The sequence below is a fragment of the Falco cherrug genome, chromosome 8, assembly GCF_023634085.1.
Source record: "Falco cherrug isolate bFalChe1 chromosome 8, bFalChe1.pri, whole genome shotgun sequence".
NCBI classification, from domain to species: domain Eukaryota; kingdom Metazoa; phylum Chordata; class Aves; order Falconiformes; family Falconidae; genus Falco; species Falco cherrug.
In genome coordinates, this window is record NC_073704.1 from 18,349,608 (window position 1) to 18,377,361 (window position 27,754).

The 27,754-nt window shown below is 40.7% G+C and overlaps 1 protein-coding gene across 5 annotated transcripts; it reads left to right on the forward strand.

Moving 5' to 3' along the window:
* Positions 1-25,812, forward strand: NFE2L2 (NFE2 like bZIP transcription factor 2). Of its 5 annotated transcripts, none has more exons than XM_055717674.1 (5): positions 1-154; positions 20,051-20,320; positions 20,482-20,577; positions 21,244-21,423; positions 23,510-25,812. In XM_055717674.1, exons 1-5 carry the CDS (start codon positions 125-127, stop codon positions 24,716-24,718), a joined length of 1,785 nt encoding a protein of 594 aa, XP_055573649.1. In that variant the 5' UTR covers positions 1-124; the 3' UTR covers positions 24,719-25,812. The 5 variants fall into 5 exon arrangements, with proteins under 5 accessions (XP_055573649.1, XP_055573651.1, XP_055573650.1 ...); XM_055717676.1 differs by lacking the exon at positions 1-154 and adding an exon at positions 297-441; XM_055717675.1 differs by lacking the exon at positions 1-154 and adding an exon at positions 453-616.
* The last annotated feature ends 1,942 nt before the right edge of the window (positions 25,813-27,754 follow it).

The following is a 27,754-nucleotide window of genomic DNA, read 5'->3' on the forward strand; positions in this document are numbered from 1 at the left end:
CGGCCCGGCCCGGCCCAGTCCAGCCCGCCTCCATCCCCGAACAGCGCCGGAGCCACCGAGCAGGCGGCGCCGGGCCAGCCGCCACCGCGCCGTGCCGGCCTCCCCGTGCCCCCGGTCCCGCGCGATGGAGATCGAGCTGCCCCCCACCGCCCAGGTGAGAGCGCGGCCGGCGAGCGGTGGCGGCGGCGGCGGCACCCCCGCCTCCCCCCGCGGGGCCCGGCCCGGCCGGGTGTCCGGGCGAGGGGCGGGGCGGGCGGTCACGAGGCCGGCGGCGCACGTGGCGCCGCCCCGCCCCTGCGAACGCGCTGAGTCACGGTGGGGGCGGGGCCGCGGCGGCCCCTGCAGCCCCCCCCCGGCCCCGCGCTGCCGAGGCGGGCCGGGCCGGGCCGAGCAGAGCAGGGCTGGGCCGGATCTCTTCCCGCCGGCTCCGGTCGCGGAAAGGTCAGTCAGGGCCCGCAGGAGTCGCCTCTGCAGCAGCCTCGGGTGGGGGCAGGGGGCCGGGGAGGGCGAGAGGGCCGGAGCCGGCCCCGGCCCCTGAGGGAGCGGCAGCCCGCGCCGGGCGCGGCCTCGCGTCGCTGCCCCCGGCGTGGCCGTGCGCCTCTCTGTCCTCGCTCGGGTGAGTTACCGCAGGTTTCCTTCTGTTGTGGCGTGGCTGCCCGTCGCAGCCGCCCCGCCGGGGCCCCGTCCCCGCCGGTAGCGTGCGGCCCGGGCCGGGCCAGCAGCGGCAGTTGCACAATCATGCACTTCCCTGGGGCGGCTCGGGGTCTGGCTCAGCCTCTCACACGCAGCCTGCGGAGCCTGAACCGGGCCGGCCCCGGCCGCTGGTGCGGGGCTGCGGGCGGGTTGCTCCCCCTGCGCTTCGGCCCGCTGGGGACGGCTCCGGGGCGCTGACTCCAGCGCTTCTCGGGGGCTTCGACGCGGGAGGTGTTTCCTGGGGGTCTTCTCCAAGGCGAGTCGCTGGGAGGCTTTGGGGTATTTGGGTGCGTTTGCGTTTTGCGCTCTTGTGCAAGGAAATCTCTTCTCTAAAAGCCTGGGGAAGTTCAAGGGTTTTGTGTTGCAGGCTGGTTGCAAGAGTGGGGCGAATAACTTAAAACATAATTGAACTCCATTTCAGATGTTTAGAAACGTGTTCTTCATGGGCTTTTAAATGAGAAACAGCCTTATCAGCTAGTTACTAGGTTTAAAGAAGTAATACATGAAAATCTGGAGTTGTTTTAATACTACAGACTTAAGACTGAAAAGTTTTGAGGCTCCTTCAGTGTATGTCAGTACAATACCTGCTGCACAATAGAGTTTCTTTTAATTCTTAATTGTCTGTCTGTTAGCCTTGGATACACCTTTTTCTGTTCATTGGTTGCTGTTGCTGTTCTGTCTTGAGCCACTCATAGCTCTGCCTGGCTCATCTGTTTTCTTAGCCCAGGATGGCACAGTGGTGATCTCTGCCTTGCCTCCTCAGTTGCTTGGAAAATACTGCAACAAAAATTAGGCTTTTGGCTTGTGCTACATAAACACCCTGTGAGTATCTTTTTGCCAATAGTATCCAGCTGTGGCATTTTTGCTTTCATTTCTGAGAGTCTTGACAGACTGATTCCTGTGTACCTGCTTTTGTAGCTCCTTGCCCGATCCACTGTGACTTCCCTGCTAGCAAACCTAGCTTTTATTACTTGTTTGCCTACTTTGTCAAACCCTTTCTACCCAGCCACCTGTTGCAATTTTCCTATTTGCAGGCCTAGCCTGTAAAGGCACTGTGTTTTTCAGATAGTAAATGATTACCATCTTTGACATGTACAGTTTTAAATGTATTTATTACACAGAAAATTCAAATACCCTTTCCCATGGAACATTCACTCAAAATGGGTAACAGGGAGCATGGTCTTCATTTTGCCCTCGGATTGCACAAGCCAGTGGATGGGAAGGATGTGCACTTGTGCAAATACAGTGAAGATCTCAGTCTGTTTTTTATGCCTGGTAGCAGTTGTCATGGCAGTAAAGGTGAATATGAAGGACTGGAGCTAGCTGCTCAACCAGAATGCAAAATCACCTGTTTCTGCTACATACTTCTGTGGGAGTTAGCAGTGCTGTTGCCTGCAATATTCTTGGAAAAAGTATTCCTTTATTGTACTTTTCTGACTGGAAATAGGATGGGCCACTGTATGCAGAGGTGAAATGGGATGCTGCCTATTACACACTAACAACACGGGCATCAAAACATCTAAGAAAAAAAGCAATGGAACAAGTGTCAAGAAATTTCACGCTTGCAAAAGTATGCTGTTCTCATAGTAGCTGTTCTCTTCGGTAAACTTGAAGTTACTGAAATGGTTGCCTGTAACCTTGTAAAACAGCTCAACAAGCTCATCAGTTATTAGAATTTGAACCTCACAACAAGAAGAGAGCAGAAAGAATTCACTTTCCAATACAAAGAATGAAGCTGTGGGTTGCACTTAAGCTGGAGTAAGACCAGCTCTAGCAAATCCAAGTAGGCAAATAATTGAGTGCCTGCTTTAAGTGTATCTGTTAGGGTTTTCTACCTAGAGAACTGCCCTGAAGAGTCTCTAGTTCAATTAGTGTGATCTCTTCAGTCTAAAGGGCTTTAAAGAGGAATTACACATACTTTTTTTATGACATGCTGCATTAAATTGTCAAGTGAATGGGTTTATTTTTTATTCCCTAATGGCCTATCATTTCCACATGAGGTAGATTCCACAGGCAAAGACAAACAAGTGCACTGCCCAGGCCTGGCAACAAGTCTTTGTTTTTTGGGTTGGTGGTTCTTTGTTTTGTTTCTTGATACTGAGGTTTAATAACCCTGTTAAATAGAAACATCTGATCAAGATATCTGTAGAAATATATATCTGTGTATGCAGCTGAAATTTCAGTGTAAGAGACCATCCATATTTCTGAATATAATGTTACCTACTAAAATTATGGACAAGTTTGAAGGAAGTAGATTAGAGTAAGTAGTAGTGCATTTATTTTGACCCCCTCAGTTCTTCTGTGCTCATTTTGATATCAGGCTGCACTGATAGAGCTTTCTTTCCCTGAAAACTTGCAAAAGAATATCCTCCAGTTAAGCCCGTGGTAGCTGTAATGCAATATAGCGTATTTGGCTGAAATGAATGTAGACTAATAGGAGCTAACTGTGTCAGTCCCTTCAGGAGAACAGATAACTGGATATTATTGTTATTGTAGTAAATATCATATGAACACTGTTCTGTAGTTTGTCTTTAAAATGTGCTGAGAATTAACAGTTATATTGGAAATAGAAGTGAAAGAAGTTAATTGCCTTGGAAAATCCAACTTGAAGCTTGTGGCTGGCACTCAGAAGTTGGGGAGGAGTTTGGCTTTGAAAGTTTGTTGGGAAATGTTTGAAAGAGATCAAACTGGAACAAAAAAAGAATGTTTAGTGTAAGCAGAGGGCAGCTGGATGATCTTGTGTGCTTTAAAGAACTTGAGACATTTTTGTATCACTGTGTGGGTGGTTAGGAAGGTTTGTGTACACTTCCCTCTAATGTTCATGTGCAAGAATAAATTTTGGCTCTCAGTCCCTTTTTTCTTTTTTAATTGAAAAAAATAGGGACAGTATAATACTTACCCTGAATACGAATGCAGCAGGTTATATATAATCCTGAAGGACAAGAATGTTGTTAAAAGTGTGTCAGATTACTGTATCTGTTGTTGCACTGGAATGCTCTTTTGATTTGTTGGTTTCTTTTCCTCTGTATCTTCAATTTACAAAGCAGCAAAATACCTATTTGATAGGTATTCTTCCTTTTGTGATCCTGAATGAAATGAATGTAGCAGTAGCGTATTCAACAGACTTACTTTGTTAAAGAAATCTCAGTACCTTTGTGGAATATGCTGGCCTTTGTGAAATGAGGTTGAGGAATGCAAGAAGTGGAAGGAGCTAAGTCAAGTATATGTTCCTATGTTCTCAGTAAAATCAATTTGTGCTATTCTTTACTATAATTTTTCCTATATAGTTGTAAATTTTTGTTATATTTGGTCCTTCAGTAGAACCAAGAAACCACCAAAAACCAGCAAAAGCTGTCAAGAGTTTGTCATTATTGCATTCCAAAAGCTCTCAGACTTTAAAAGGAGAGTGAAAAAGTCAATTGCAGGCCCAGAAAAGAACGAGCTTAGGGAAGAAGGAGACAATATATAGGAAGTTCAGATGATGACAGTAAATGATACTAAGTGTGCCCATGCCTGTGACACTGGATGTGTGCTTCATTGGAAAGAAGGAATTTGATTTTTGTCTCTAGAACACCACTTCTTTTCTTTTTCCTCCCTTTATATTACGAAGATGAGCTTTAAAATGACTGAACTGTTCAGTAGCATTAGGCCGATTTGTGAGTGCGGTGTGTTTGCAATGATTGTGTTGGCTGAAGCTAGTGCAGTACAAGTCCAGACAGTAACTTGTCGGCATGAATTAAATATTAATCCCCTGCTGCTGTGCTTGAGTTCCAGCCAGCAAAAAGTCCTACAAAGTCTCCAGGTTAATCACCTAGTTAAAGTTTGTTTTGGCCTCCGTATCATTCCAACCCTAAGTGACCTATTATTTTAATATAGCACATTCCTAGAGAACATGAAAGGGTTTGAAGTTTGTTCGGTTTTCTGATACAGCATATTATACCAGAGCTGGACTTTGTGCCACAGAATACAGCTCTAGGTGAAGGGAAAAGAATACAACATATTGGTGAAATTAGTTCTTTTTTTTTTTTGGCGATAATCTTATTTAACTGGTTTTGGAAACACTTCATCTGCTGTCTATGCAAGTCTTTCTGTGTAGACCAATGAAAAGGAGGAGTTGGAAGTCATGACTTTGAATTTGTGTTACCCAAAGATGGCTGATTATAGCAAACTTAAATCCTCCTCGGGATTGCTCAAAAGTAATAATTTTATAGCATATTTGTTTTATTAAGGTAAACAGTGAAACCAGCCAGTGAGAAATGAAGCCAGCAATGCTCTCTGTGGTGTGTAAAACTGCTTTAAGTCATGGAAGGCTTATCTGAAACAGATACCGACAAATACATTTCAAGTAAAGATAGGCATTGTGTGCTTTTTTCCTACTCGGTAGCTGCTTTCTGTACAGGAAAAGTAAAGCTAGTGACTGACAGTCACGTATTAATTGGCAGTGGCAAGAAGCTAATTGATCATATAGTACTCAAGTTCTTCTAAAGTGTAAGAACTGTTACTACTGTGCCACACAGTACCGAAGCAAGCACAGACACATGTCTTGTCTCAGGATTTTTTAGATACGTATTTCTTCATTTTTCTCTACCACCTTTTAAAATAAGGAAAAAAAATAAATACGTTCCCCAGCAGACTACCTTGTTTTAATATCAATTTAGCTTTACCTTAATGTGCATAGTCCAATGGTGCCAGTTTCAAACGGAAGCAAAGTCTCTCAGAACCATACATTTAAATTAAATTAATTAAATTAAATTAAATATTAATTTGGATAACCAAGCAGTCTGTAACAACATCAAGTAAGGATAAAAAAGTTGAATTTGACTACTTTGGAGAATAGAATTTGCCTTTGCCTTATGAAGCATCTTCCGTTTTCTGTCTTTAGCCGTTTTGAATTCTTGGTGAAATATTTGCTCAGTTTTCTTTAACAGACACATTGATTATTTTTTTTTAATGTTATGTGTTGATACATGGGCTTTATGTTTGGCTCTTAATTCCTACTGTAATATTCACTTCAAAAGAATAAAGTGCTTTGATATGTTGATCATGGAGATGTTGGAAAGTTAATAGAAGTTAATAAGAGTGTTGTTAACTCAAAGTTAAATTAGCATTGTTTTACAAGCACAGCGTAACTGCTGCTCAGTGGTATATTAATAATCCCTAGCACAAGTACTAATTGGCAAGGTTCTAGTAGAATGGGTAGTATCTAGTAGAATAGCTTAGAAATAAATACTTTTGTGGATGCAATTTATATACTACAGATCCGGTTGAAGTTTTTCATTACAGTTCAGATTTCTGATTTTGGTTCTGATTAGCTGCAGTTTTTATACCAGGAAGAAGGAATATAAAACAGTGTTTATTTTTAGGTGTTATTTTGAAGGTGCTGTAAGTAACTATTAATGTTTCCTATCTTTACAGTTAAGATAAATGTGGAAGAAGTATGTCTTTGATGCTATTGCAGTACTGGGGGAGTTGAGACCACCCAACTTCATACTTGTCTTGCAGTTTTAAGACTTTTAATCCAATTTATGCAGTATTATGGAACGCAATGAAAAAAAAAAAAAAGGAAAAGAAAGTTCCTTTAAGTTTGATGTTGCAGCAATAAGTTATGTAACACCAGTTTGAAACCATCTCTTTCAAACCTTTTAAGGAAGTGTCTTCTGTATGACTATGAAATATAAAGATACCAACTTTTCCCCCCTTGCCCCCACCTCTGTCTTGCAGTTTCAAAGTTTTATTGCCATTTGCTGTATTGATTTTACATGCTGTCTCTTGTAAGTATAAAAAAATCTACTCCTGGAAACTGCTTGCAAAACAGAGTTTGCATACTTGAGAAATTGACTCAGAAGGAGCTTGGTTGATAGCCTGCCTTGAAGAAGAGGTTTGTTTTATGATTAAGGGTGTGCCTATTTGCTGTGTTTGAAATTAATGTGCACTAAATGTTGAAGCAGGGACTTTTGTACAGCTGCATTACATGAAAAGCTGCTGTGACTTTGATTTGCTTCCTGCTCAGATCATCACCACTGTTTAGCCGCAAAGAGCTAGGATAGAAAGATCCTGGGTGGGGGGAGGGGGGGGTTTGTCTGTTTGAACCCTTGTGGTAAAATTAGTACCTCCCTACTTACTGCTATAATTAGTGGAGCAGTTCCTGTACTGCTTGGGCTGTTGGAAGATCCCCCCTCAGAATTCCCAGGTAGCACGCAGTTGATGCAGGTCTGCCACTGAATGCTGCCTGCTCCCATGTAAGTGGCCAGTCTTAGGTCTGCTATGCAACTGACATTCATGTTTTGTGCCGCCTGGGCCTGGATGCTTCGTCATTTCTCCCTTCTGTCTTCAGGAGCTGTTTGCTTGAGTTATGTGCTGTTGGGTAAGAAGCTGAATTTTGTCCGAAAACAGGGTATTTCCAGTTAGATTGCATGCAGTTCTGTGACCGGATGACCTGTTCCACAGTCAACTGGGTAATAAAGCGATGGGCATAAGAGAGTGGCAGGGGTGGGTGGGTGGCTCTGAAGGTTGGTGCAGCTCTGCTCAGAGGGTAAGTTTTTCAGAAGCTTGGTGGCTGGAAGGAGAGTGTGGAGACATTAATGGCAGTGGTCATCCACAACGTGTCAATGGGAATATTCTACCCCAGCTTGTTAGGCTAATGCTTGTCTGTACCACTAATGCAGTACTGGTGACTGATATGTATGGACCGGTGCAGGTAATATAGTCATTGTCTTTGGAACAAGTGTACTGTAGACCTTGGTGCAATGTTCTGTGAATTATTTGGCATGAGATGCATGGGTGTATTTTCTGTTTTATAACACTGAATTATATTTGCATTTTCTTTTTCTGCTGTAGATGGGTCTTGAGCAGATCTGTCAGCTGAGGAATTTCTGGAAGATTGTCCCACTGATACTTGTAAAATCAAACCCGAGTAAACTTTTGAAACAAGTAGGATTTAAGATACCTAAGGATGAAAGTGGAAGTACTTCAGTAGTGAAAATGCTATTATTAAAATAGTGTAATATGAAACCCCAGAACTTACATTTGAAACTTAAGTCATAACTTCTGACACCTGGTCTTCTAAATTATTTGTATGGAATTCTTTGGCTATGGAAATGTACGTGTTTAGGTGCCTCTTAGCTGTGTATGCTGTAACAGAGAGAATTACAGCAGTGACTTCTGATACTGTACTTTCGAATTTGGTTTTTGGTATTTGAACTAGAATATTATTAGATCAATTCAGCTAGTATAAATTGTGGTGACTCAGTGGGATGTTGTAGTTCCATGGATTGTTTTCCAGCTTGATTTGTGATCCTTCATTATCTTCCACTTCAGGAATCTAGTCTGCACCTACCACTCTCGGGAATACTTGTTCAGCTGGTAACCAGTGTGAACACCTCTAGACATCTCTCATTTCTTGAAGTTTATTTTTGCTGGCAAAATGAAGAATGGAAGCCGCTTAAATAATTAAAACTGTTATGGGTGTGCTTTAAAATTATTCTGAAAAACTGTTACTAAGGTCTGAGCCATAGAATTATTTTAAAATCAAAATGAAGCTTGAGATGAGAGTTTTTTGATAAATTATGTGTATATGTGGCAGAGGTGAAGAACAAAGTCTTATAAAATGCAAGTAGTAATGACAATGAACAGTTCATAGCTGAGTAGTGACTTACCGTAACAAGACCTCTCTTTCCCTCATTGTCTGAATTAACTGTGCTATAGAGAAATTGTAGAATCTTGTCATTTTTTCTGATAATTTGCTATAACCTGATTTTTTTTTTCCCCAAGTATCTACTGAGGCATAAGAGAGTGAAGGTCAAAGGCAGAAAACTGGTTAAGATCCAGACCTGACATTTTCTTTGCATACCATATTTCATTATTTTACAAGTGATCTTCCTAACCTTTTTGCTTAGCAAATTTATTCTAATTATCAGGAAAGCAATCAAATCTCTACTAGAAAAAAATCTATAAATTCTGATTTTAGAAACAATCTGCTAAATATAGTGTACTGTAATATACTTGCAAACTGGATAGCCTCCTCCCCCCCAGTATTTAACATTTGTTAACCGTACACTTGTTAAACGTGCCTGGATTATGTTTACTGCTTATGGATGGAAGAGGTGTATTGACATGTTTCTTATTTGTGGCAAAAAGTCTTGGTGCTAGCATAGTGTGTGAGGGGACACATGTCAGGGATTGGCCTCTTCCTTGATTTCTTAGGTACCATTTCTTAGCCCATTTAATCTGAAGGCTGAGTGAGGCATCCCTGTGATAATCAGCTGTACAGGCTGCGAGCCTCCTGTGTACTCCAGGGGCACAGCCATGGAAGCCACAAAGAAAGTGGTTGGTGGTGGAGGCCACATCATTATGGATGATATGGAAATCATATAATGATGGAAAGATGCAATTACGGATGGTTGAGTTCTGCAGACTTTATTGTTCTTTTGAGAATTACTGCTTTTATATGATTTAGTAAGAGGTATAAACCTGTTTACCTACTCTGGTTCATGCCTTGGAAGATGAATTGGCTCCTTTTGTTTTCAGAGTTTATAAACTCAATACTACACAGGACTTTACATAGTGGGGGCGGGATTGCACCATACAGAAACAAAGCTTTAGTTTTGTACAGTGTTGTTCAACTTCTCAGTAGGTTTACAGTTTTTTAAGCAAAAGCTGTCATTGTGTACAAGAATGAGAAATTGGTATGTAGGTTCCTGACATGTTGGCCCATCTTGAGCTTTCTGGTTTAGTTGTTTAACTTTGCAGGACTTTCAAGTGAAAGAGCTTCCTGAAACCTTTGTGGGGGTTGATGACTTCTAGAGGATTGCTTTTTGCTGAGAAACATGTACATTGCAGGTGCTTAAGAAAATTAGTAAAATCTATCTTGCCGTATTCTATGGAAAAACAAATCTCACTGTGTATCTTGGTGGGGCTGGAGGAAGGGGAAAAGCTATACAGACTGCTTTCATGCAAATTAAATAACGACTTCTATGATGTTTCATGTAAATTTAGGGAGAGCATTTTTGGTCATCAATGCACAGTTGAATGGTATTTTTATTTACTGAAGCTTTTCTGTGTTATGTCACTAATGAAGGCAGTGCATGATGTCAAATAAACAGTTTAACCATGAATTACTTGTTTGGAAAGATAGTGTCACCACAGCAAAAATTTGCTGTGCTGGACCTCCCTTCCTCAAATATGTTATGGTCCTGTACTGTCCAGTGGTGACCAGTTGAATAGCAGTGTATTTTTGGCCTTTTTTCTGTTGTGTGGGGTTTTCTGCTTTGCCCTTGTAGAAACTAAATAACCTTTCCAAGTGTATTTGAAGTTGAACACTCACAAAAAAAAAAAAAGACCCTGCTTATTTATTTGCACTGACACTAAATTCCCAGCATTGTCTATATAAATTATGTCTGTGAAAAGTGTGCATTAATTGCAAGACTCTGATCCGTGGAAGTATTTTAACACCTGTGTCCCACAGACTGCAGTGGGAGGTAGGCACTTGCATATTCCGCCAGATGTGGGCTGACATCTACAGGACACCTTGCAGCTGATCAGCTTGGGAGCAAACTGTATTCCTTGCAATGTAACCGTATTCTTAAACTTTTAGCCTTAAGATAGTACTTCAGACTGATCAGGTGTTTGTGTGGCAAGTGAATTTTAAAGCATCCTTGTTCTTTCTTTGTCAGCTCAGCTCGGAAGTGTGGAAGAATTTATTTGGTGCAGCCTTACCGACCAGATGTCGGGTGTTTCTGAAGGAGGGCCAATGGATGTGTGCTGGCAGTACACCTAGTGAACCTCTCCTCTTCTCTTTCTCACACACACAGACTCCAGTTCCTTGCCATGGTAGTTTGGCCCACGAACAACAACAAAGTTGCTTGTGAGATCAGTGAAGTGAAACTTGGTGAGACATGCTTCTTGTAATACTAAGAGCAAGTGGTTTCCACATCCAGGCTGTAGCACAGCTGTAACAACCCATCTGGTGCAAGCACACTGTTTTCATGTTTGGTTTGAAATGCGCATTTCCAAAAATGTGTAATACTGATGAAATCAGAATAGCGGCTCATAGGTTATAACCGAAGGTTAATACAACCTAATAAATATGTTATTTGAAGTTTGGTTAGGTTCTTTTCTCTGGTTCTTTGTTCTTCTTTTCTTGCGCCCTGATTTGTTTCATTGGACATAAGAGCAGGCTATAATTTGACTGGATTGTGTTTCCCAGATGACTGAGCTATTATTATAAACAAGTCCTCTTGTAGATAAACTAATGAGTAGCCTGTGGCAATGTCCGCACACAGTACGTGCCTGGCTGGGTACAGCAGGGTAGCTTGAAGATAATCATTTAACAGGTAATTGTTTTCCAAGTACTGTAGGTTCAATATATAAAATTAATTGGGACACAAAGGCTTTTATATTCCTATGGTTAAAAGATGAGCAGTATTTTCAGATGCTGTATATTTTTTATATTTTTTGTTTATGTCTAGGATAAGGATTTTTTTGGTGTATAAATGCCAAAATTCAATAAATGCCCATTTTCTTATGATGCAGTTTTAACTTGGGAGGAAAAAAACCCAAACACAAATAAAGCCATTAAAGACCAGCTTTTGCTGAAATGAAGTAGACTTCTGAAATGGCTGCTACTGGAATACCTTTCAAAATGGAGTTACAGTGATTAGACAACAGCTAGAAAGTCAGCCACAACAGAATCACTCAGTTTACTTGCTGGGGCAACACATCAGAGCTTTGTTGATGTATCAAGCATGTAAAAAGAAATAGACTAACTCTTATAAAACAATCCCCAGCCTCCCAGTTTCATTGTGCAACTTGTGTAATATATTGTAACTTGAATACATATTATCTGTGTGTGCATATTGCCTTAATCATTTTGTAATGCTGCTGATGCAAGATGGAATAAAGTAGCAGCAAGTAAATGGCTCTCTTAAGCTGAAAGAGGGATTCAAAATCTGAGTAGAAGGGACCACAACACTTTTATACCAGCCAAATATACTGTGGAAAAATGAAATTGATTAACACAATATAATTAAGACCAAAAAGGGAAGAATGGAACCCATCTAACGGAAACAGCACAACTCTAAAAACATGTGAGATCCGTTGCTTTAGATACTGATGTTCCAGAAAGCATTCTGGGATGTCAAGAGATTTAGGACTAAGTTTGAAGAAGTGGGATGACACCCATGACCATTTTCAGCTTTTGCTTAGCAGCCAGGGTATTGCTTGTAAGTAAGGGCATAGTTAAATTTATTCAAGAAAAGTTCATAGTCATCGGCTCACAATGTTAGACCTAACTCTGTCTTTAGCCTAAAGACAAAAATAGGGGACTTTGGAACAGACACAATGCATGACAGATCTGTCAATCAATACTAGAGAATAATTTCTGAAAAATCTGGTATCGTACAAACAAAACAAGTGCCAATGTCAGATTTAAGACTTTTCTTTCTGTAAACCAATGAGACTGTGGGTTTGGGCGCTTTTTTCCTAATTTTTTTTATTTAAAGATGATGTGGCAGGATTAGTCCTGGGACCATTCAGCCCCTGGAAATCACATACTTTATATTAAACTCTTATTATTTTAAGTCTACCTTCTAAAATATGTATTGATTAACAATTTAGAAAAACATGGCTACCTACTTCTGGAGTGTATGAGATAAGAGCATGAAACAATCTTCTGTAAAAAGATCTGTGGCACTAAGTAAGAATCCACTGATCTGTTGTACCAGAAATGGCCACCTCAAGGCAGACCGAATGTGGTGGGAAAAGGATATATGTATGTATTTCTGACTCCAGAGATTAATGAGCCAGAGAGGAAAATGTCACTCCTGCTGCTGTGCTCCAGGCTGGAAGGGAACGCTGTGAGGCTCTTGCAAATGTTCAGTGTTTAAAGGAGTGGTAGGGAGGTGGGGATTGATTGATTTTTACAGAAAAAGAAAACTGTTGTTGAAGTGTAGTAGTAAACTGCTCTTATATCCCTCCTTTTCTTTTTCTTTGCTGACTTTCTGACAAGGGTGTTTTTCTTTACCTGCTGTGGCCTCGCTCTATTGTTAGCATTAGGATTTGGGAGCTTTTGGAGTTGGTACATTAATGACCATGAACAGCCTACAACAGCTATTCTTTATTGCCCTTACATGCTTGCTCATTTTGCATTCTTCAGGCTTAAAGAAACCTGTCTTTTCACTGTTACTGGTGAATGTATGAGGTGTGTGTTTTCCCTGGCAGCTTGGAAAGCTGGCTTGCTATGGGCTGTATATGGGGAAATCATCATGTTGGGAGCTGTACAGATCTTAGTTGTAGCCTTTGTTCATATCATTCCTGGAAGACGATGCTTCAGGTGAAATACATAAATCATTCATCTCTGAGAAGGAGTTATTTCTGGATTGAGGGTAGGGAGAGTAGGTGGGCAGTTTCCAGAATAGCACCTGTAGGGCCTTCCAGCCAGCCAGAGCCTCTCCCCGTTTTTGTCAGGATAATACCCAGACAAGGCTTGTAGTGAAGCTTTAAGAATGCTGAACAACCCAGCCAAGGAGTTTTTCAACTAATCTGATTTATAAGAGTAGATCCTTACAGTTTGACATTTATTCGGGGAACCTGGAATATAGTGGGAGGTACGGTCTGAAGTGTGAGATCTGCGTTAGGAGAGAAGAGGCTAAATACCAGATCTGCTTCTGTTCCTGGCCTGGCAAAGCATTCTAGAGATTTCTTTCTTCAGTAAGAAAATTATGTTTGCCTAAAAACGCCTTTCAGGGACTGAGCTTACCCCATAAGTCTCTGTTGGGGCAGAAGAATATCCCAAGACATGTGGTTAGCATTCTTCAACGAGCTTAGTTGTATAGACATGGAGTGGAAATTCTCTTACAACATCAATTCTTTAAAGCTATGGCTTTCCAACCCTTTTAGAGTTCTTTTTCAGTTAAGTTACCCTGCTAGGGCTTGAAAAGAGTTTGCTGACCAAGATGTCAGGCGTCCAAAGACTCTTTAGGGCCAGGAAGAGCATGTGGGCATCAAGAAACAGAAGTAGGCTAGTTTATTGTCAGGGCGTACTGGTTTAGTGTCAGTTCAGTCACAGCAGTAGTTAGTGGCACAAGTTTGAATGATCAAAAAAAAAAAAAAAGACACCCCCTCACACCCACTGTGCTGGTTTTGGTTGGGATAGAGTTAATTTTCTTCATAGTAGCTGGTACAGGCTGTGTTTTGGATCTGTGCTGGAAACGGTGCTGATAACAGAGAAGATGCTTTAGTAATTGCTGAGCAGGGCTTACCCAGAGTCAAGGGCTTTTCTGCTCCTCACCCCACCCCACCAGCGAGCAGGCTGGGGGGCGCACAAGAAGTTGGGAGGGGACACAGCCGGGACAGCAGAGCCCAGTGACCAAAGGGATGTTCCATACCATACGGCATCATGCTCAGTACGTAAAGCTGGGGGAAGAAGGAGGAAGGGGGGGATGTTTGGAGTTAGGGTGTTTTGTCTTCCCAAGTGACCGTTACATGTGATGGAGCCCGGCTTCCCTGGGGATGGCTGAACGCCTGTCTGCTGATAGGAGTTGGTGAATGAATTCCTTGCTTTGCTTTGCTTGTGTGCACAGCTTTGACTTATTACATAGCCTTTATCTCAGCCCACGAGTTTTCTCACTTCTACTTTTTTGATTCTCTTCCCCATCCCACCCGGGGGTAGTGAGCAAGCAGCTGTGTGGTGCTTAGTTGCTGGCGGGGGTTACACCATGACACCCACCCAAGCACCCTGTTTCCTCCTTGGTTGCCTGGGAGGTGTTGGTGAAGAATGTGGGACAGCAGGCAGCTCCACAGGGCAGTCAGGGATTTGACACAAATCACAGGTTGCTGTCATGTGGCTTTGCTTGACAGCTGTCTGTTCTGTCACATTTCCAAATCCTCAATCCAGACCTAAAATTGCTGTTGTCCCCCTCTGCCCTCCAGCATAAATAGCTTCTGCCATTCCCTTTTCCTCATTCTTCTCATACGGGCTGCTGCTTGTTTGAATTTTTCGTGTCCTCGCTGTCCATTGCACAGTCTTGAGTTAACTTTTGTTCTACAGTTTCTGGTGGTAAGAGATTGGAAATTATGGGTCAGCTTTCCAAACTCAAAATTGTTTTAAAAAAGTTACGGTGTGGGTTAACTATCAGCTTTCAGTGCTTTCTCTGAAGCATGAGGCTTATGTTTCCAGGATCGGGGTTTTTTTATGTAATTATGACTTGTAATTAAGTAACTTACCTTGAAAAAGATTTAGAAAATAAACCAGTAGTTACAGTTATTTCAGAGATCATCTGAAAACATCAAATTATTTATAAATCGTTCTTAAAGCCTACATGAACAAAATCAATTTTGCCTGAGAATGATGACGGGAAGACATTCAGCTGTTGCTTCCACAGCCTGTGCTTTTCTTAAGTGGTAAGAGCTTTCAGCTCTTTCTCTTGCATGGGCTTTATTACTTGATCCCCTCCCTTTCATTCTTGCCTTGGAGTATCTCGGGTCCTTGAGCTTCACTTCCCACACTTTTATATTTTTGCTTCATTATATAAAAAAAAAAGGTGGGTTTTGTTCATTCCTTTCACTTTCTGGAAAATTGGGGGGATATTTTGCCATCTGTCTTTCTGTGAGTAAGCTATAGCAGTGTTTTCCTCCTCCTTGTGGGGTGCCAGTCTGAGCTCTGTGCTGGATGCCATAGCCATGGACTCTGTTGCTCTTTGATTTGTTCATGCTGGCATGTGAAGTATCTCTTCTTGAAGTTCAGTGCTAATGGATCCTGAGAATGAAAACCAGATCCTTGGCTGGTGAGAGATTCTGCTGGTGTTACCCCAGTTTATGTTGCAAAAGGCGTGACGTTAAGAAGTAAATGCGCAATACTTACAATGTGCCCTGTATTAAGGGGATAGCTAACAACAGGTTGAAAATGCTGTATTGAGATAGATTGTTTCTCTGGTGACACTTGGGCTGCTGGATGTTTCCACGTTATCAGTTGTACCTGCAAATGGCCTATATTCCAAACAAAACCAAAACCAGTCAGATAAACCCAGCAGGGGTGAAATGAAAGACTGGCATTTTATTTAAAGCACAAAAGTCAGTCTATGAAAATAACATGAAAACAGGGTCTCTCTCCTTTGTTTACTCTACTGCAAATATGTTTGCTTAGGAGTAATAAGAGTTAATCGTCAAACTTTACAATGTAGTCAGAGATTTTCTCATAAAATGTATAACAGACTCTGCCCAGATGGCAAATGCCGATATGTAAATCTAAAACATGAAAATTTCCATTGGGGGCCAGATGGTGGCTTAATGTGAATTGTTTAACATTTATGTTTATCTTATTAAAAGTGCCTTTATATGTCCAAACGAAGCTATCGATGTGGTTGGAAGAGCATATCACTAAATGAACAGAAAAATCAAACCATGAGTGCAAGGCACCTCCTGCTTACATGGATCATGGGAAAGCAGAAGTTCTTCTCTGTTTACAAAATCATGAAGAACATATTATGAACAAAATCAAATCACTGTTTGCTTGGGAAAAATATTAAAACCATGTTACTTTCCCGGAAGTTAGAAATGTTGGACAATGGTAATACATTAAATACCATAATGTATTTCCCCTCAAAATAGGTGTTGGTGTTTGGTAGGAAGAGCTGAGCATAGTGCCTGCAATCCTTCCCAAGTGCGGGTCCTTCCTTCTGCAGGGGAGGCCCTGGCTCTTCCCGCGCTGCCTCTTGGCTCTGCCAAAACCATCGTTTCCTCTGATGCAATTCAAGGAGTTGCACAACAGGGGAAAGAACAAACGGGCGTTTGTGGAGTCTATCACATGAGGCCTGGCGCCTTTACAGTAAATATGTCTGATATTAGGGGAAGTGGTTAGCATGGCTCCGAAGGGCAGCAACAAGCCCTGGGTCAGATGAATCCTTTCACAGGACTCTCAGTGCACGTGATCCAGTTTGGATGTGAATCTGTGTTTGCTTGTTCCTCCAAATTAATCTTTCTGAGACCAGCACATCATGTTGAGGCATCTAAAAATCAGCGGGTAGCTGATGCACAGGCAAGAAGCGAAATGCCTTTTAATAACTTTAGTTAAACACTCCAGGCGTCAAATACACTGATTTTTGTGATGCTTTCACAGTGGAAGGGGGAAAATGCTTCAGTGATAAATGTAGAGTGCCTGCCTGTGTATGTGTGTGAGTGTTCAATGAGGCAGGGGAATAATTTAAAGACGAAGGCTGTGGAGAGGCTGAAGGAACAAAATTGCAAAATATTTGCTTTAGACTGCAATTTTTAATTTTTTTTTTCTTTGCATCAACTTGTGCTGGGGGTTGTGATTCACTCCTTAGTGAATCACTTGGGTCAATGTTGACTCCATTAACTTTGACCTAAGGCTTTGGGCTGATGGCCAGAATTTTTTCTTCTTGAGAAGGGCAGTATTACTAAAAGCATTGGCTGAAATTATAAATGAGCGTTAAATGGCAGGTTAATATTTAAATGACTGTGCTGTTTGATGGTAGTATCTATTAGTATATTAACAGAACACTTCCTCCGTACAGCCCATTCATGTGAAGAGTAATTTCTTGAGTTGTTACTCAAAGTTAAGGCTAATATTGCTCTATTTGTATAGAGCTTTTCAAACTGAAAATAGGAGGGAACTTTTGCAATTATATGGTGATAAATAAAAACAACCCCACCCTTTTGGTTTTAAGTGCCACAAGCACAACTACTAAATAAAATAAAGGTGCTTCCGACAAGCATCTCTCTCCAGGGTAGAGCACACCACCATTCAGCAAAGCTCCGCTCTTTGCCAGAGAGAAGATACTGGGCTAAATACGGTCCCTTGAAAAATAGTGACAGGAGCCAATCAATGCTGTAGTACTTCTCAAACAACAGCTCAAGATCCTGAAAACCGTGCAAGCATATTCATTCAAAAAATGATCCTGCTTGCTGAATTGATTGCTGCACAGACGCAGAAGTGATGGTGTACAGCCACAGCATTTTTTTTGGCCAGCTGGTGTGTCTTTGGAGGTCTCTCATCCCACAAATGATGCAGTGTCCAAAGCTATTTATTTTGATAATGAATACAGCCAGTAGCATGGCTGAAAAATTTAATAGCAGTGCCTTAAGTTTTTGCACTAAGGCTATGTGGGTTTTCTTCTCAAGGAAAACATGCTATGCCTTGCCTTCTCTACCTCTTTTTTTGATCACTTCTTTTGTTTTTTGTGATTTAAACTGAAACTTAGCACCCGTTTTGCTATTTTTGTGCTGTAGTCTGTTGCAACGTGGGGAGGAGAACAGCTCTGTTAATTCACAACCTTGTGCATTATATACACACACACAAAAATATCTTTTGAGTCACATTTTTAATGGTGCCTTCTAAATGAATAATTCAGAAGTGAGCCCTAAAATACAGATCCTGCAGTTTTATCCAGAACATATTGCAAATGCTCTGAGACTAGGAAACAGTTTTGAATCTGCTGCAGAAGGAGACAGTGAGCAGCTGGTAAACTACTGGCCCTTAATGAAGCTATACCATATTGCAATATCTCCAATTACTGCAGAACTTAATTAGTTTGTTTTACCCTGCCAATCTGGAAAGACCAAACATTGTCTTGGGCAGCCGCTGTAATTATTTCAGCTTCTTCATTGCTGGCCATTAAGGCTGAGTTTGGTCTCTCCCAGCAAGGTATATTAAATATGTCTTAGATTTGGGAATGCCCATATTGTTATGCACAGATATTTTGTGTAACTGCTTGATTTTAGAGAAAATAATTTTCTTTTAGTAACTGGTAGAGTAGTTCAAGCCACGTGTAAATATGAGTGCTAATGGTACAGAATTTTTAACAAAGAAATGAGATTACTGAATTGGTCTGTTCAGTTGTGGACTTGCCCTAAAGCTTTTTGTCGTAACTACTGTACAGAAGTGATTGTCTTGAAAGGCAGCGTGACTTGGTGTTCAGGTTACTTCGCGTCCTTATTTGAAAAGAGCCTTTAGAGAGGTAAGGGAGTGTTTTCATTTGGTATGTTGGCAAAATAGATGTATCTTAGGTATACAACCGCTAACTGAATTGGTAAAGTTCTGTTTAAATGAAATTTAGTGTTCAGTATATTACTGGTAGTGTGCTAGCATGATGAGAATGCCCAACACTGAACACGATTTTTGTGTGCTGCCACTAAAGGGTAATTTTAAGAATAATGAAACATGACATTAAATGAAAACTCCCAGGCACCAGCTAGGAATTGTTGGCAGTTACCCATCTGACAAATGTGGCTACCAAGTATTAAAATTCTGTGTCAGCTGACATCCGAATTGATGATTTCTGAGTGTTAGGGTTTCTTCACGGGAGAAAGTAGTCCAGACTTCAGTCTTTAAATATTGAGTATTTGAAGAGTAAAAAACCACAATCAACCAATCCACTAACCCCCTTCCTCCTAAAAAAACCCCTTATACAATAAATTAAAAGAGATTATAGCTATATCGAATAATATTAACTGGTTGGTTTTCCCTAAATGGCAGAGTTTAATTTGTCTTCTGAAGCACTACAGGCGCAAGAGGTGATTTCCAAGGCATCGAGGTCGTTGTTAGCTGGCTGATAATGATTGACTCCCTGATGAGCCAGGGGCCATATTTGAGACCTATTGACCCCTAGTTTATACTCAGCTGCTCCAAACCACCCATGCCTAGAACCACACTTAGACTAGAACATCAACTTAGACTAAGCTTTAAATTACAATTTGTTAGTAATAGTCTTAATAATTGTGTTTAATGCTACAGTGATGTTATGTCATTTAGTGACTTTGAAACCAGGTTATCCTCCAACTTTGAAGCCCTGTTCTGCTGATCTTTAATATTAATACTTAATACCAGGATGGAACATAAATATTTTCAAATACATTTTGCAGTATCACATTACAGTTACTTCAGACAGGCTTCATTCTGTTTTTAGCCAGCTTTTACAATTTTATAAGATCATCTGAAAAAATTTTACATAGGCAAACTTTGTGATTTCTGTTCTTTTCTCCTAAAAATTACTTTCTTAATGTGACATAATTCATTCTATAGCTTTGCGTTTTCTGTGAGGTAACTTAGGAAAGAAGAATACATTTATCCTCTGGCTAGTTCATGTATTACCTTACCGTTTGTAAAAAAATTCCTTCAGTTTCTCTGAGCCTGTGTGCAGGCCACAGCAACGAAACCATCAGTTTGCACCCTTCAAAAAGGTCATATAGAGCCATATTTTATTCAGATAATTTCATAGGATTAAGAAAATAAGCCTTAGTTAATGAGTCTACCTGTTCGATATAGAAATTAAAAGCTTTGCTGTTGTTCTGAGCCACTTATGCTGCAGAGGATGCTTGCTCAAAAAAAGCATTTCTGTTACAGGACATGAACTTGATTGACATCCTTTGGAGACAAGATATAGACCTTGGGGTGAGGCGTGAAGTTTTTGATTTTAGTCAACGACAGAAGGAGTATGAACTTGAGAAACAGAAGAAACTTGAAAAGGAAAGACAAGAGCAGCTCCAAAAAGAGCAGGAGAAAGCCTTGCTGGCTCAGCTGGAGTTAGACGAAGAAACAGGTGAATTTGTTCCTGTTCAGCCAGCTCAGCGCATTCACTCAGAAAATACTGAGCCACCCATCGATTTTTCTCAGGTAAACTCTTAACATGTGTTTGTGAGTGTTTAATCCTTTTTCTAGTCACAGGAAGACATGTTAGTGGTTACCTAAAATGAATTTGCATTCATTGCTGTAATGGAAGATTCTTCAGTTATTCAAAGATGCAGTAACATTTTTTTCATTATTTTCCTATTTAGAGCACGCAGACTTCAAAACCAGAAGCAGAGACCTTGTCCTTTGATGACTGCATGCAGCTCTTGGCAGAAGCATTCCCATTTATAGATGACGATGAGGTAAGAATGCTCAACGCAGTGGTTTCACGGGTCGTCATCTAGGGAATCGGTCTCATTTGTTATGTTACATTATATTACGTTAATGTGTGATGGGATTTTTGTCCTCAAGCTGATTCCAGCTGGAATAAAGCGGCGTAGTAAGCTTCAACTGGGGCTGTGTCTGGAGGGAGTGGTACTTCTTGTGTTCCTTCTGCTTACTGAACCCTGCAGCCAGGATTCAGTGTGTAATGCCATCTGATGGCAACCATTCCAGCTACTGTAAAGGATGGTAGTGGACTTTAACAGTTTGGTACACTGAGCTTAGTGCAGCTCTCCGGAGTTGGTGAGTCTGAGTTGCTTTGTTTCCAGGTGCTGACCCAGACTATTTGATGTGTAACAATAAGCCCTTCACCAGCCAGTTTCTAGATACCTTTTTTTCCTATTTCTTTCCTTAATTTGAAAATGCTTTTCATAGGAATATTTTTATGTTATCCTGCTGTTTACAAAAATGCTTTTGTTAAGAAATACCTGTCTGTCTGTTCTGCAGAAATGGTAGAACACCAAAAACCAGATTTTTTGCTTTGGAAAATTCAAAGTTGTTTTTATGAATGCGGTATTTTTGTTATTGTTGGTTGGGTGGTTGGTGGGGTTTTTTACTTCTTTTTTTTTTTTTTTTAAACACTTCAGGCTTCTTCAGCTGCATTTCAGTCACTGGTTCCTGCTCAGATTGATAGGAACCCAGTCTTCATTTCATCTGATCACGCTCAGCCACCGGAATCGCCTGGTTTAGTTTCACTTACTGATGCGGAGAATATGCAGAATATAGAGCAAGTTTGGGAAGAACTATTGTCCCTTCCAGAGTTACAGGTAAAGATTTAGTATGATGAGTACCTGAAAAAAAATAGCATGATATTTTGGAAGAGTATGGTGTTTTGGAGAATGCAATACAGTAGCATCTTAACACATGATCATGATTGTCATGTTGGATTCTACACCTGTAGGATGTCTATAACTCAATAGAAGCTTTAATTCTTTAAATGTAATATATTGGAAAACATGTCGGAAGAAGGAAATCAGTTGTTTATCAGAAGATCTTAATAAAACACAGTCTGTCTTACCAGTCAGAACTTCCCCATGTTTTTAGCAAATCCTTGTTTGCATCTCTCTGTAACGTGTTACGGTATGATCATGGTTGAAATTTCAGCTGCTTTAAAAATGGATAGTTCTGAATATGGAACTACAACAGGAATTGTTTCTACAAGCATTATTGTAAATGCTTTTTTTTTTTCAGTGTCTGGGTGAATCATTTATGGTTACTTTTGCATTCAACTTTCATCTAAGGAAAAGGTTTTGTAAAGATGATAACAACATATATTTAGGTACATAGAAGAGTCAGGTGTAGTTGTTATATAACTGCTGTTTATATGTGTTCAGTAAGAACTAATTACGTAATGTACATTAATTGAATATTTCAAAGGAACGTTACAGAGGACATCTAGGCTTTTTTTCCTCCTATCCTTATGTTTCTTCTTATATTTCATTAGATTTGACAAAACTGAGTACATTTATTTTCAGATACATTACTATAGAATGTCATAATGCTTTAGCATGGTGCTGCTCTACTTTATGCTGTTAGCCCAAGAGACTAACATGAGAAGAGATGTTAACTGCAGTCCAGATTTCCTGGATAGTATTGAGGATCACTTTTCCAGCATTTTGCCACCAGAAGACACCAGCCAGCGAATGCTCAGTGGAATGCCTGTAAATCTAAATCGTACTTTAAAAAAGTTCGCAGGAGCTGCGTTTTTCCTGCTGCTCTGCATTTTCCTGTCTTCTGTTTATATTTTTCAAAATTTTCATGCTTTCCTAATCTTACTGCTGTGGTAGCCTTAAAAGCCCCACCTTAATTAATAAGGGCAATTGGCTGTGAAAAGGCAGCAGTGATGCTGAAAATACATTAAGAAGCCAAACCAAAATTATCTATTGCAGTAATTCTGAATAGTAATTGAATAATCTTCTGAAAGAAGGGAGATAAATTGAGGGCATTGCCTTTTACAAATTACGTTTGAAGAAAAGAAAAAAAGAGCTCACGTTCTAAACCTTGAACAATCTCTGGTGAAATAATCAGTGTGTGGTCCCTTCCTAAGAGAAGCAGCATCGTTTTGGTAATTGCCTAATTCTTTGGGGACAGCAGGCCCACTTATTTCAGCTTCAGTTAAAAAACTGCCACCCGCTTGGAAAGAACATTGGTCTTTTAGCCAATGAAAGTCCATCAACATAATAGTCTTTGATGCTCACGCTGATGTTAGCCAGCTTAACTAAAAGTATGTCGGGTGAGTTAATGTTCACAAGGCTTCACATCAGCACTCTGCTTCACTGGGAATTACATTCCTCTGCACTGAACAGCTGCTTCATTCAGAAAATCCTAAAAGAACCTTGTTTTTTGAGGAAAAGTAGTCTATCACATAACATGAAAGTAAGAGTGCTGTGAGTAATTGTTTATTAGTAATGCTCATTAAGTCTAATTCGGTAATTTACATTTACTGTACTCATGCCCTTCTTAGCAGTGGTGCTTGTGAGAAGTTCAGACCTGGCACCTCCAAGGGTCCCCACTAGCAATTTACCAGAACAGGAGGGCCCCATGCAGCTTCCATATAGCATTGGAATGGGTCTCTCCAGCATCTCACGATGAGTTGGAGAGGCTCTGCTCTCTTTACTCTGAGTAGCTTTGTCCAGAACAAGTTGCTTCACACCCTCGCTTAGGTATCTAGTCATCTTTCTAGATTGCCTCTCTGTAGTACAAGTCTGTTGTAGTGATCTAAGTTACAGCAACGTTGGAATACCTGTTCCATGTGTATGTTAATTGCTAAAGTATTTAGTGCTTGTGTGTTATAGAAAAAGGTTTTCTCAATTGGAGAATTGTTGCTCAACTTCTCTTGCGTTTCCCGTGTAGTGTCTTAACATTGAAAACGATAACCTGGCCGAGGTAAGCACAATCACAAGCCCTGAAACCAAGCCAACAGAGATGCACAACAGATACAATTACTGCAGCTCATTACCCATCATGAGAAAAGATGTTAACTGCAGTCCGGATTTCCTTGATAGCATGGAGGATCCCTTTTCCAGCATTTTGCCACCAGAAGACACCAGCCAGCTGAGTGTGAACTCTTTAAAAGACACATCCCCTTCAAACTCTGATTTCTGTGAGGATTTCTACGCCACCTTTATTGACACAAAGGCGAACGGTGACACAGCAACAACAAACACTATCAGTCAATCACTTGCAGAAATTCTAAGTGAACCTATTGATCTTTCTGATTTCTCACTGTGTAAAGCTTTTAATGGCAACCACTCAGGAACTGTACCAGAATGTAATGATTCTGACTCTGGTATTTCATTGAATGCGAGTTCCAGCGTAGCATCACCTGAACACTCTGTTGAATCATCTGCCTACGGAGATAAGGCTTTTGGTTGTAGCGATTCTGAAATGGAAGACATGGATAGTGCTCCTGGAAATGTGCCGCAGAGCCATGCCAGCGCGTACTCCTTGCAGCTCCAGGACCAAGTGTTTTCTTCCATGGGGCCGAGCGCTCGGACACCTAGTTTGCAGTGTACAAATGCACCAAAGGAGGAACCCCCTGCTGGTCCTGGCCACCCCAAAGCTCCGTTCACAAAAGATAAACCTTCAGGCCGCCTTGAAGCTCATCTCACAAGAGATGAGCAAAGAGCAAAAGCTCTGCAGATCCCTTTTCCTGTTGAAAAAATCATCAATCTCCCTGTTGATGACTTTAATGAAATGATGTCTAAGGAGCAGTTCAATGAAGCCCAGCTTGCGCTTATTCGAGATATTCGCAGGAGAGGCAAGAACAAAGTGGCTGCTCAAAATTGCCGTAAAAGAAAACTGGAAAATATAGTGGAACTGGAGCAAGACTTGAGTAACTTAAAAGATGAGAAAGAGAAACTGCTTAAGGAGAAAGGGGAGCATGACAAAAGTCTTCGTCAAATGAAAAAGCAACTGACTACCTTATACCTTGAGGTCTTCAGCATGCTACGTGATGAAGATGGAAAGTCTTACTCTCCTAGTGAATATTCACTGCAGCAAACTAGAGATGGCAATGTCTTCCTTGTTTCTAAAAGCACCAAGTCAGAGACTAAACTTTGAAGGGCAGCACAGCTGGCTACTGTTCTCCAAGTTACTATTTTTGTATCATCATCCCGATAGTTCTTACTGTGAGGTGGAATGCAGAATTAAGTAATATTTTTCAAGGAATTCTATGCAATGATAATTTTGAAGTTAATAATTAGTTTATGGAAGATGAGAGTTTAAAACTAATAGCGTAATGCAGATGGACATAATGCAGAACTTGTAATCTCAATTTTGTAACAGACATTTCCTTCTTATAGCACCACTTTGACTAGTTTCCATATACATGTAAATATTTAAAGATACCATATTTATATACTTTTCCTATCCGTTTTATTCATAGATTTATTTGATATATATATAAAAGATTTTAGCCTTCTAAATATGATTTCTTGCAAGACAAGCAGTATGGCTTCTGATACTTTTTTATAAATATGCAATAGTGTTTGTTTCCAATTTTTCTTACACATTTATACTTGCTTTATATTTAATATATGATTTTAATTTAGTATAAAAGTTGATACTTAGTGTTTGATTTTGAATTATCAGTTCATTAAACTTTTTTAACTCTACTTGATACACATTTATTTCCCTAAAGAAGGGAAACTTCACTAGTTCTCCAAGGCTAAGTCTTCATGTAACAAATATGCTTAATAACCAGAGATGTATCGCACAGCCTTGTCAGCATTACTAATGCTTCCTTCAGCAAAATTGTAACTGCTGTTTGGAAGGATTGTGTAACACAAAGTTAAGTTTCAAGTCTATGCTAGGTTTACATAACTTTTGTTTTCCTCTTTGAACACGGCTTAAATTCATGAGGTCTTTCCTCCAAAGGCATTTAAAAAATCTGTTAACTAAGCTATTCTCAGCATTTCCCAACTGAAAACTGTACACTTGAGTAATTGTTTGGGAAATACTCTGTGTGTCTGACTGATCAGCGAGCATTGTTTATCACTGTTATTACTTTGGGGCTTATGGAAAAAGGCATACTAACTGCCAACCAACTGCACTGTTTGGAACCTGTGCTCAATTAATCGTTAAGAGTTGTGGAGTTTAAATTATGATTTATAAGAGAATAAAAATTGGGCAAATAAAGAGCATTGCTTTGTTTACCTCTCTTTACTCTTCAAGTGGATTCATTGTACTTGATTGTCTTTTTTTTTTTTTTTGAATACAGAAAATGCATAACTTGTAATTCTATATATTGATTGAACATCAAAAACTGTATCATCTTCCCTAGGAAGCTTTAAGAAGGCACAATTAATCTGAAATGTTTTTTCTACTACTGATGCCTTGATACCATTTTAGGAATATTTTGTCAGTTACAATATTATGCACAACTTCATTTAGTATAATAAACACCAAGGTGTTTTGCAAGACCTTATAGTACATTTTTTTAAAATAGAGAAGGAACTGGAGATACTAAAGAAGGATAGAGTGAGACCCACAACAATTGTTTAATTGTAGGAAAAAGGGGTTTAAAGAGGGACATCAGATTAGGAAACCAACCTTCCATTCGCTCATTGTTCACAAAATGATATGGTTGTGGGTGAACTCCAGCTTGAGATTTCACAAACTTTTAAACTGTGCTGGAGTTGCATATCCAGCAGAAAGCATCTTATCTCATGGTCAGCCATGAAAGCCACAGGAACAGCTTTGATTATCATAATCCCAGTTCCATACTATATTGCTCTTTATGGACCTTCTGAGTGTCCTCAAAAAAAAAAAAAAAAAAGTGCCAAGAAGTACAGGAAGCCATAGTTCTGATGAATATTATTCCATCACAAGATGCTGTGGGAGGTCTCCTGGTTTTGACTGTGATGTTTGCTGCTTTTGTACAACTTCCCAGTGACCCCAACCCCTCTCACCTGAACAGCATTAACTAGTTTGGAGCCTACAATTATGCAGGTACCAGTTCTGTTTTTTCCCTGTATGCACAGAATGTCAGATGCTATTTTATTGTCCAGCTGGTTATCCCACATAATATTTTATTTCTGGTCTTTGTCACCTTGTCATTCATCTTCCTGTTAACTCATTTACTGATTCTGAATAGCAGAGGACTCTGGAGTACCTGGCGTGCGCACACACTCCCTCTCACTCCGTCTGTGGTGCAGCCTCAGCTAACCAGGGAAGAGCAGGGGTACGAAAGCAGAGCAGTAACAAGTTTCACCAAGAAGGCAGTTTTGCTCCAGAGCAGCACAGTGCCAGGAACCACAATCCTATTGACTATATCCTCTTTAAAAGGCAGGTGTAATGGCCAAGTGCTGGTACCAGAAGAAAGTCTTCAGTATCTTTGGTACCTAAACCTGGGACTATCAGATATTCCAACCCAGCCTACCCTAAAAGAAAACTTTCCCACTTCTCATACCGTCTTACTTGCTGCAAACTTCCAGCCCCACAAAACACCTGTCTCCGAGGCAGTAGATACAGTGAAGTCATGAAAACCCCCCCTGTAGCCTCAGATTTCCAACATCCCTGGAAGCGCTAGGAACCCTGCCCATTACATCAAGTAGCAATGTTTATCTGGTTGCAGAGGACATGGGGAAATGTAAACCCAGGTGACCCAACTTGCACTTGGAGGCTGCTTACCTTGTTTATACTGACCTGCCTGTTAACAGCACGTCAGTCCGTCCTGCTGCGCAGTCCCTGACGCACTCCAAATGCAAGAACACACCTCTTCTGGGAGCAAGTGGTCAATACTGGTGGTTGGCAACCTAGGGGCTGGATTTGATGGATGAAGCAGATCTGTTTGCTCTGGATAGGGCAGGCAAGCACCAGCTAAAGTAAATCAAAGATACTGCAGCAGCGAGGGATATTTTTCTTTGCTGCAGTTGTTCAAATGTGCCTCTCTGGACTTTGCCACCAGCACTGCCCAAGAAGGAAAATGCCCCTGAACAATCACCCAGCTGGGTGAACACGAGGGGAATGTGGGTCACCGCAGTCATTTAAGGTAAGAGGATCTAACCCCTATTTAGGGATGGCAATTCTAGAGCGCAGGCATTACGGAGGAAGCGTGCCAGGCTATGGCCTTGGACAGTCAACACTAGTACACAG

Excerpts from the sequence above, each read along its gene's own strand:
- NFE2L2 (XM_055717674.1), top strand. The coding sequence starts at position 125 with ATGGAGATCGAGCTGCCCCCCACCGCCCAG. Across the intron at positions 20,578-21,243 it reads CATTTATAGATGACGATGAG|GCTTCTTCAGCTGCATTTCA; the intron begins GTAAGAATGCTC and ends TAAACACTTCAG. Across the intron at positions 21,424-23,509 it reads TGTCCCTTCCAGAGTTACAG|TGTCTTAACATTGAAAACGA; the intron begins GTAAAGATTTAG and ends TTTCCCGTGTAG.